This window comes from Bison bison, unplaced genomic scaffold (genome assembly GCF_000754665.1).
Source record: "Bison bison bison isolate TAMUID 2011002044 unplaced genomic scaffold, Bison_UMD1.0 scf7180017864141, whole genome shotgun sequence".
NCBI classification, from domain to species: domain Eukaryota; kingdom Metazoa; phylum Chordata; class Mammalia; order Artiodactyla; family Bovidae; genus Bison; species Bison bison.
This window is the reverse complement of record NW_011494713.1, coordinates 2,593,572-2,605,146: the sequence shown is the minus strand read 5'-3', so window position 1 is coordinate 2,605,146 and position 11,575 is coordinate 2,593,572. Positions and strand designations below refer to the sequence as shown.

The 11,575-nt window shown below is 34.9% G+C and overlaps 1 protein-coding gene across 5 annotated transcripts in view; it reads right to left on the bottom strand.

Annotated features, from left to right (window-relative positions):
• KIF27 (kinesin family member 27) overlaps positions 1-11,575 on the bottom strand; it is a 93,121-nt gene that overhangs the window by 33,285 nt on the left and 48,261 nt on the right. For all 5 annotated transcript variants that reach the window (XM_010840066.1, XM_010840063.1, XM_010840068.1 and 2 more), the window contains 2 exons: positions 10,297-10,502; positions 4,513-4,710 (listed from right to left, as the gene is read on the bottom strand). In XM_010840066.1, coding sequence (XP_010838368.1) covers positions 4,513-4,710; positions 10,297-10,502 — 404 coding nt within the window. The remainder of the gene's footprint in view (positions 1-4,512; positions 4,711-10,296; positions 10,503-11,575) is intronic.

The window sequence follows — 11,575 nt, the reverse complement described above, 5'->3', positions numbered from 1 at the left end:
TTTCTCAGGAGGCAGGTCAGGTGGTCTGGTATTCCCATCTCTTAAAGAATTTTCCACAGTTTGTTGTGATCCACACAATCAAAGGCTTTGGTATTAAGTATTAAGAAGAGGTGGATGAATACACACAAGAACTATACATAAAAGATCTTCATGACCCAGATAATCACAATGGTATGATCACTCACCTAGAGCCAGACATCCTGGAATGCAAAGTCAAGTGGGCCTTATGAAGCATCACTATGAACAAAGCTAGTGGAGGTGATGGAATTCCAGCTGAACTATTTCAAATCCTAAAAGATGAGGCTGTGAAAGTGCTGTACTCAATATGCCAGCAAATTTGGAAAGCTCAGCAGTGACCACAGGACTGGAAAAGGTCAGTTTTCATTCCAATCCTAAAGAATAGCAATGCCGAAGAATGCTCAAACTACTGCACAATTGCACTCATCTCACACACTAGCAAAGTAATGCTCAAAATTCTCCAGGCCAGGTTTCAACAGTACGTGAACCGTGAACTTCCAGATGTTCAAGCTGGATTTAGAAAAGGCAGAGGAACCAGAGATCAAATTGCCAACGTCCACTGGATCATCGAAAAAGCAAGAGAGTTCCAGAAAAACATCTACTTCTGCTTTATTGACTAAGCCAAAGCCTTTGACTGTGTGGATCACCTATAAGACAACCCAATAAAGATGCCAATGGTTGGATGTGTGAATCCATAGCTCTAATGGTAAATCTGGTATTAAGGATTAAACCTGGGAGTTGTCAGAGTTAAACTGTAGTCATGGGAAAAGAGACACCCAGGCCAAAGTATGGAAAATAAAGAGGACATAGGCTAGAGTCTGGAGTAATTCCCGTAAGTAAAGAAATGATAGTGTAGGATAAGCTAGCAAAGACAAAGAACAAGCAATCAGAGAAGAAAAACAAGGTAAATATAACTTCACAAATGCAAAGGGGAAAATATCTCAAGACGGAGGAAGTACTTAACTATGTTGAATGCAATGTTAAGGACTTCAGTCACAGAGAGAGCACTGATGTTCTTCTCAAGAGCTTTGAAGTGAATGGTACAGCCAAGACCCAGAAACCAGGCTGGAGAAGACAAGAGAACAAATGAAAAGAAAAGAAACAGAATCAAATATAGTAAACTTTTCCAAGCAGTTTGGTTATAAAGAGAAGAAGAGAGAGAGACAGAAGTATAAAGTTGATGAAGAATAATTTTCAGATGAGAAAAATCTAAGCTGTTTAAAGAAAGAATCTAGCAGAAAAAGAAAAGCTGGAAATATAGGAACAGACAAAGACATAAATGAGATAAAGCATGTAAGTGCTTAGCACAGTATTGAATGAAGATTAATAAATTTTATTTATTTTCTATAAATAATAATTATCACAATATTAAGAATGAGTAACTCAAGAGTATTAAGAAAGCAATTCCATTTACAGTAACATCTAAAAGAATAAAATATCTGGGAATAAATTTAACCAAGAAGGTAAAAGACTAGCACACTAAAAATTTTAAAATACTATGAAAGAAATTAAAGAAGAAATGAAAAGACCACCCCAGGCTTCTCCCATGGCTGGGTGGTAGAGTCCACCTGCCAGTGCAGTAGACACAGGTTCAATTCCCAATTCAGGAAGATCTGACATGCTGTGGAGCAACGAAGCCCCTGCAGAACAACTACTGAGCCTGTGTTCTAGATCCCAGAAACTACAACAACTGAGCCCAAGCATTGCGACTAATGAAGCCCTTGTGCCAAGAGCCCTGCTCCCCAATAAGAGAAGCCACCGCAATGAGATGCCCGCTCACTGCAATGAAGAGTAGCCCTTCACTTACCACAACTACAGAAAAAACTCCAGAGCAATTAAGACTCAGCATAGCCAGAAAATGAAATAAATAAATAAATAAAATGGAGAAAATATTAAAAATAAAAAAATACACCCCATGCTCCTGGATAAGAAAACTTAATATTGCCATGATGCCAATACTACTCTTGAGACCTACACAGTCAACACAATCCGTATCAAAATTCCAATGACTTTTTTCCCAAAATGGAAAAGCTGACCCTTAAATTCATATGGAATTGCAAAGGTCCGAATAGCCAAAACAATGCTGGAAAAGTACAAAGTTGGAGGACTTAATTCCCAATTTCAAAATCTACTGCAAAGCTACTGTAAACAAAACAGTGTGTACTGGCACAAGGACAGACACAGAAACAAATGGAATAGAACTGAATGTTTAGAAACAAATTCATAGATCTATCGTCAACTGATTTTTGACAAGGGTACCAAGTCCATTCAACAGAAAAATAATTGTCTTTCAGTAGATGGTGCTGGATTTCCACATGCAAAAGAATGAAGGTGGTCCCCTACCTCACACCACATACAAAAATTAACTCAAAATGGCCCAAGGACCTAAACACAAGAGCTAAAACCATAAAACTCCAGAAGACAACACGGGGTGGGTAAGTCCTTATGACCTTAGATCTGGAAATGAATTCTTAGATATGACACTAAAAGCGCAAGTGAAAAAAAGGAAACAGATGAACTGGAACATCATAAAAATGTAAAACTTTGGCACATCAAAGAATATTATCAAGAAAATGCAAAGATAATCTACAGAATGGAAAAAACATATTTGGAAGTCATGTATCAAAGTTTAACGTCCAGAATAGAGTGAATTCCCACAACTCAGTAACAAAAGACAATCCAATGAAAAAAGACAACTTCAAAAGACTTTTCTCCAAAAAAGATATACAAATGGCCGATAAACACATGAAAAGATGCTCAATATCATTAGTCAATATGGAAATGCAAATCAAAATCATAATGACATTCCACTTCACATGTACTTGGATGACTATAACAAAAAAGAAACAGAAAATAACAAGTGTTGATGAAGATGAGAAGTCAGACCCCTCAAACATTGTTGGTAAGAATGTAAAATGGTGCTGTCACTATCAGAAACAGTTGGTAGTTTCTGAAAAAGCTAAGCACAGAATTAGCATATGACCCAGCAATTCCACATCAAGGTATTTCAAGTCCAAATTGAAAGCAGGGACCTGAACAGTTACTTCTATGCCAATGTTTATCACAGCACTATTCAACAGCCAAAAGGTAGAAACAACCCACGTGTCTATCAGATAAACGTAGAAAAAAAATGTTGTATATGCATGTAATGGAATATTACCCAATCATAAAAAGGAATGAAGTTCTGATATATACTACAACATGGCTGAACCTTGAAAACTTTATGCTAAATGAAATAAGCCAGACACAGGACAGATATTGTATGATTTCACTTTTATAAGATGTTGAGAATAGGCAAATTCATAAATACAGAAGTAGATTAAGATTACCAGGTGCTGGGGGAAAGAGGGGGAAAAGGACTCACTGCTTAATGGTTACTGAAGGTGATGAAAAGGTTTAAAAAAAGATAAGGGACGATGGTTGCACAACACTGTGAATGTAATTAATGCCATTGAATTATATGCTTAAACAAGGTAAAAATGTTCAATTTCATATTATATTTTACCACAGTTTATAAAAATCAATAATGTAATATACCAAAACTCACTGAACTATACACTTTACATTGGTAAACTGTATGATATGTGAAGTATATCTCAATAAAAGTGTTTAAAAAAAAAATAAAGAATCAGTAACTTGGCTTAAATGCTCTTTAAGTTCCCTTCCGTGTCTAAATTCTGTCATTCTTTTTTCTAAGGTCTGAGAATATGTTACTTTCCTAAGTTTAAAATCTAGGAAACCTCCAATTACGTCCCAAACCTTTGGTTCGGCTTAACATTTTAATAGAACAGAGCCTGATACACAGTGCTAGATAAGTGTTCGTTATTGTTGTTATTATGATTATTATCAGCCTCCTTTTCTTCAGAAGAGCCCTACTGAGGCAAGTATGATAAGGATATTTAAGAATTAACAGACACAGAGAGGGTAAGTGATTTTCCCAATAAATGGTCCAGCCAAGAATGAGAGAGTTGGGATTTGAACACACACTAGCCAAGCTCCAGAGCCTGGGCTGATACCACTAGTTCCTCCCAGCCTACAACTGCTAGGCACACAGGTCTGATCACTTTTCTGCACACTAGGAATGAAATGGTACCATCATTTTTACCTTGTACTTTTTCCTATGCTGACACCTGGACAAGGCATGTCAAAGCACTTTGAAAATGGGAAATCCTAGTCAAATGTTAGATATTTTTTAGAAAGTCAGCTTCATAAATTGATGTTTTTGACAGCCTCAACTGAAGTTAAGGTCCTAGTTAGAGAAATTATCATTGCATTTTCTTTTGTGAAGTCAAAGCCTTCAAGACAGTACTCAGAATTCAATAAATAGCTTTTACTATGTAGATCAACAAAGTTTTAAGGTGAATGGGAACAGCAGCCAAGGACAGGCCAAGGTTAGATACCTCACAAGCCAACTGAATCAAGACCTTGGTTTCATTAGCTCTGAGCCGTTGAACATTTCATATTATGCTTAGCAGGAAAGTATGACAATATTACTTTGATTTTTTGTTGATCCCGCTTAATTTCTGCATCCAGTTGTTTCCTTTTTTCGTTTTCTTCTCGAAGTCTTTTTTGCAGCTGTACCTTTTGATATTTCATGTGATCTACATTCTGCTCTAGTTCATTAGCACGTTTCTCATTTTGGATTGACAGTGATGCCAATTTCTTACTATTTTGATGCTTCTTCTGTAAGACCTGGATCACATGGAATATTTAAAAATAAAAAATTGCATTTCTCATATCCTTCCAGTGAACTTAAAACTTTTCATTTAATTACACATGTCATTTCGATATTTGGCAAAACCAATACAATACTGTAAAGTTTAAAAATAAAATAAAATTTAAAAAAAAAGAAACAAAGAAAAAAAAATAAAATAAAATGAATTAAAATTATTTTTTTAATTTAAAAAATATTCAATTAAAATGTGAAAAATGCCTTTAAACAGTTTTTTATAATCTTTGAATATTTCATATCAGTTACATTATTTTTACTTTGAAATTTATTTCAACAATTTTAAGGGATTTCTATCATCTATTTGTGTATATATATTTGCAATATGTGAAACGTGATAGTCAAACTTGTATGCATTTCTTATTAATATACTTGATATTTCTACAAAAAAAAAAATTACACATGTTGGCATTTCTTCCTAGATTTTAATTTATTCTTGACAGTTTCACAATTGTTTTCTATATTTCTACTTTTACAATCAGTCAACTATCATAATTTTCACAAGATGTAAAGAATGATGAACCTTCCTGGTGCTGGCAGCCAAATAGAACAAAACCAACATTGCTGCTTCTTTTTTTGAGTGTTTTAATTTAAAAATATTTTATGTACATAATAAAAATTAAAACAATACAAAACTGAACTTATATTTAAAAAGACTCTAATCTACCTGTCCTGCTTCCTGAAACAAAATTACCAATTTCTTAAGTATTCTTGAAGAAATAATTTATATGCATATAAATAACTTTATGTATATATATTCTAGGTAGACTATTCTCCACCTCCTTTTTTTTCTATATAATTTATCTTAGAGGTCTTTCCACATAGATTTGTTCTATATGACTGCATAGTATTCTATTGTACTCATATTTAAAATCCAGCTATAGCCTAAATCATTAATCCCTGAGTTAAAATGACCAGAAATTATACCATTTTCCCAGACAGTAACCGTTATAATTATTATTTTAATTATCATAAGTAAAGCTTTTGCTCTCTAGCAAAAGTTATCCATAGACAGCACTAAAAATCTGTGAACATCTGTGAAGAGCTTACTATATTAATATAAAATACCAGTGTTTCAATTTAATCTTGATCAAACAAACAGATTTGTATTAAATACTTTAGCATTGCACTAAGTACATCTTACATGAAATAAAGTTAAGGTGAGGTTATTTGTAAGTTATGCATATTACAATTAATTATTTCTTTTATCTTGGCAATAAACTGCTGGGGGGAAAAAAAACACATTTTGTTTTAATTAAATTAAGTATTCACAGACGCATTGTAGCTTAGGAGCAGGGTTATTCAAAGGGTGGTCTGTAGACCAGTACCAGTCACAGACTGTGGTCAGCCTGCACCATGAAGGTCATTATTAGATTCAGCTGATGGTGTTTCCATGCAAGATTTTTTGATGAGGGAAGCTGTGCTCCTATTTACCTTTATCCCGCTGCAGACCAATAATGAATAATCTGCAGTGGACTGCTTTGAGTACTACTAGCTTGGATGCCACAGGACTCTGCAGTTTCCCAAGCCTGAATTTGGTCCCTGGTTTTGTCACTTATTTTTGACAGTAATTGCAATATTGGAGCAAAAATGTTAATATTAGTACTGTAGTGTCTTTTCCACATGATATTGAAAACATCAGTATAAGTACTGATAATCTTATTTACAAGTGAGATAGGTTGTCATTGTCTTTTGTGCTTATTCCACAGATGCTCAAATGTGGAATGTGTACTCTGTTAGCATTAAAATATTAATACAACATATAATGCTATATATATATCTAAAGGCAAAGAACACAGATTTCAGATTTTTTAATTAATACAAATTTAAGTTTTAAAAACTAAAATAACTTCATTATACCAATAAAACAACTAGTATTTCAATATTTTTAAATGGTATGAACTGTTAGTGTACCAAAAACCACTTTTATCATCACAATTATATGACGATGAGTAAGTTATTTTACCTTCATAAACCTGTTTCCTCATTTGTAAGCGTGTAAAAATACACACTTCAAAGGATTAAATAATGATTAAATAATACATATAAAACATCTCGTGTGTATAGAGCACTTTGTAGACACTTAACTATCACCCTCCTTCTTCTCCCTACCACCATCCTTGTCATCTTGAGCATCCGCAGCTGTGCATGTATATGGCAAAGGTACAGAAATTTCTACAACTACAAGGGAAACTTATTTCAGTCCTTGGCCTATCAGAATTTCTTTTGAACTTAAGTAAGTTCTTTCCTTTCCTTATCAGTACTTTCAGCAGAAAAAGTTACACAACAAGAAACATGGAAAACAAAAAAGGACATGATAATTTACAAACACTGTAAATAATCCTTCATGTAATCTTTTAATCTCAATCATAAAAATAATCTTTGCTAAATCCACAAATAAGGCTTAAGCTATAGATTTATATGGCAAATATAATAACCTCCATAGGAAAATAATAATTTTGGCTATAACCTACTTAGAAAAATAATAATTTTGGCTATCTCAAGAAAATTGGGAAAAAACACAAACACATGAAGACTAAACAATGTGCTACTAAGCAACCAAGAGGTCAACAAAGAAAAGAATCAAAAGTACCTTGAGACAAATGAAAATGGAAACACAACTGTCCAAAATCTATGGGACACAGCAAAAGCAGTTTTAAGAGGCAAGTGGACAGTGATACAGGCTTACATCAAGAAACATGAAAATCTCAAATACACAATCTTATAACATTACACCTAAAAAAACTAGGAAAAGAACAAGCAAAGCCAAGAGTTAGTAGAAAAAAGAAAATAATAAAGATCAGAGTAGAAATAAATGAAATAGAGACTAAAAGAAAACAACAGAAAAGATCAATACTAAGAGCTGGTTCTTTGAAAAGATAAATAAAATTGACAAGTTAGCCAGGCTCAGCAAGAAAAAAAGAGATAAAATCAGAAAGGAAAGAGAATTTGTTTCTGAATTTGTATTGTGATGCCACAGAAATGCTGTGGTATGAAGAGTCTTCAGAGTCCCTTGGACAGCAAGGAGAGCCAAGCAGTTCATCCTAAAGGTAATCAGTCCTGAATATTCATTGGAAGGCCTGATGCTGAAGCTGAAACTCCAATACTGTGCCTACCTGATGCGAAGAACTGACTCACTGGAAAAGACTCTGATGCTGGGAAAGATTGAAGGTGGGAGGAGAAGGGGACAATAGATGAGATGGTTGGATGGCATCACCAACTCAATGAACATGAGTTTGAGTAAATGCTGGGAGTTGGTGATGGACAGGGAGGCACAGCGTGCTGCAGACCATGGGGTAGCAAAGAGTCGGATATGACTGAGCAACTGAACTGATCTGAACCACAGAAATACAAAGGATCATAACGGACTATGATCAATAATTATAAACCAAAAAATTGGATAACCTAGAAGAAATGGATAAATTCCTAGATACCTACAATCTTCCAGGACTGAATTATGAAGAAATAGAGAAGCTGAGTAGATTGATTACCACGAGACTGGTTCTTGTTGATTTTGAGTATAAAAATTACTATCAGTACTAAAAGTAGGATATAAACCTATGAAATTATTAATTTCATAATAATCACAAAGGAAAATTCTTAATTGTTTTGTTCTATTAATGTTTTGTTAAAATGAGTACTTTGTTAGATATCATAGCCTTAATTTAAATGGCTGAGAAATAAAAAAGAATTGATCCCAAGACTCTCTGAGGTGAATTGCTAAGGGAAAATATGTATTCAAAAGGAAAGTGCAAAGTGTCAAGTCATGTTATTTTAACTTGGTGTTGACTTGAGGGCTACTTAAGTAAAAAGAACCTTTAATGGCAACATCCATATATTTGAGGTAGCATTAAAAACTCTAGAAGGAGGGACTCTTGCTCTATTCACTTTTGCATCCCCATCTAGAATAGAACCTGGTACACAGGAGGTGTGCAATGAACACTTATCTTGTTTAAAGAATATAACTGTGGCTTTTTCGGTAAGCGGCCTGAGGTGACCCCTAAAAATGGTGCGCTGTTCACTTGACCCAGAAAACCCCACAAAATCATGCAAATCAAGAGGTTCAAATCTTCGTGTTCGCTTTAAGAACACTCGTGAAACTGCCCAGGCCATAAGGGTATGCATATCCGAAAAGCCACCAAGTACCTGAAGGATGTCACTTTAAAGAAGCAATGTGTGCCATTCCGTCGTTACAACAGTGGAGTTGGTAGGTGTGCACAGGCCAAACAGTGGGGCTGGACGCAGGGTCGGTGGCCCAAAAAGAGTGCTGAATTTTTACTACGCATGCGCAGAAATGCAGAGAGTAACACTGAACTTAAGGGCTTAGATGTAGATTCTCTGGTCATGGAGCACATCCAAGTGAACAAAGCCCCCAAGATGCGGCGCAGGACTTACAGAGCTCACGGTCGGATGAGCCCCTACAGGAGCTCTCCCTGCCACACTGAGAGGATCCTTTCTGAAAAAGAACAGATTGTTCCTAAACCAGAAGAGGAGGTTGCACAGAAGAAAAAGATATCCCAGAAGAAACTGAAGAAACAAAAACTTATGGCCCAGGAATAAATGCCGCAAAAAATAAATGCAAATAAAAGTAAAAAAAAAAAAAAGAAAGAAAATAACTGTGGCACAGTTAAAAAACAGACAACTAATGAGCTGACTAGGTTGACTACAATTTCATTCTACCTACAGTGGAAACAATATGAAAGCAACAGATTATGAATCAAAAGAAATGGAAAAGGCATTTTAGCAAATTCACTATAAGCAGACTAACAAAGCACTCTGACCATACCAAAAGCATTTGGGAATAACTTCATACACAGTAACTCTCTGTAATGGAGTATTTCTCATAGAATATAAGTCTTTAGCTATGTTTGAGGTTGTAGCAAAGTCCAGCATTAGGAAATTAAGAATAAGATGCAGTAGTACTCGGTAGGCTTCCCTGGTGGCTCAGAGGTTAAAGCATCTGCCTCCAATGTGGGAGACCCGGGTTTGATCCCTGGGTCGGAAAGATCCCCTGGAGAAGGAAATGGTAATCCACTCCAGTATTCTTGCCTGGAGAATCCCATGGATGGAGAAGCCTGGTAGGCTATAGTCCATGGGGTCGCAAAGAGTCAGACACGACTGAGCGACTTCAACTAGCACAACTAGTATTCAATTATTAACCTTTCTTAAACCAATCACTTATAATTTCAGTAAACTATCTAAAAGGTATCATTGTTGAATGTCAAGAAAGTGCTATATACATACCAGATATTTTATATATGATTATTTAATCATTAGTTAATTTTTATCCTTCAGAAAATAACACTATTTCTGTGGTTATCTTCATTTATAATCATGTAGTTTTGATAAAAAGGTTAAAATACACTTCTTGAATGAAGAAATATACTACACAGACAAACTATGCAAACCCACCAGCATACTGGAAAAGAAAGCTTGCCTTCCAGTTCTTCCAGTAAAAACTGAATCCTACTTCTTTCCTAACTGGGTATAAGAATCCTCAAAAGCAGGAAGCCTTAAATAAGTTTTCTCAATTACATTTTTTAAATTACCTGGACTCTTAGCTTAGCGGCATCCATCTTTCTACGAAATTCCTTCTGTAATTTTACCTTCAAAGCAACATCAGAAAGATCTTTGTTTTCCAGTTCCTGTAGTTGCTTTTCTGTTTCAGTTAATTCCACTTTTGCCTGTTCTGCTTCATGTTCAAGTTTTGTTACTTTCAGAGAATACTGCTTGCTTACGGACTTGGCATCATTACCTTCATGATAATAATAATAGTAATAACAATTGTAAATTATGTTTAAAAACTAAGTAAAACACCAAAAACATAAAATTTCCCTACTCTTAAAATGCTGGCCATGTAACTATTTAAGGCATAGCATTAAAAATCTAGCTGTCCCTTCACATCCCAGTCAAACACAACTTGTCATCTGGCCTCTTGAGAATTAGACCCTTAATGACTGTCCCCATCTGGTGCCATTCAATCTTCTTTCTGGTTCATCTTTTGTTCTGAATTTGCAGTTTACCTATGCAGGCATCAAACTCCAGTTAGAAAGGTATTTGGGGTGACTCTTCGGCCCCTGGCTTACTATAATTTGTCTTCCTACTACTCATAATCTATCTCTGAATTCTCTTTTTTTCACTATTATGAAAATTTTTCAACATACCAAAAGTAGGGGAATAATCCTGATAATGAATCTCCATCACCCAGATTCAAGAGTTACCAAGATTTTGCCACTGCTTTTTCATCTATGCCTTTTTTCTTCTTTAATTTACTTAAAACTTTAAAACAATTCCAGATGTCATAACATTACCTATATATATTAATACTTTAACAAGCACTTATACAGAATATGGAAATAATCAAAAAGTCATTATCATACCAACAATGTTAATACCTACCAGTCCCTATTCAGACTTTCCCAATGGTTTCAAAATGTCTTACAATTAGCCTATTTTTTTTTAATTAGTATATTTTAATCACAATCCAAATAAGGTCACAATACATCTTATTGTTATATTTCTTAAGAATCCTTTAATCTAGAGCTGGCTCCCTCTCCTTTTTCATCTCATTTGAACTTGTTAAAGATAAATTTTTTTGAAATGCTTTTCTTTTGAATATTTAGAACATAGAGAAAAACAGAATATAAATATTATTTCTGTATCTCTTTTCATTCTAAGTCCAGCTCTGTTCAGTTCAGTTCAGTCCCTCAGTCGTGCCCGACTCTTTGCGACGCCATGAATCACAGCACGCCAGGCCTCCCTGTCCATCACCAACTCCCGGAGTTCACTCAGACTCACGTCCATCAAGTCAGTGAAGCCATCCAGCCA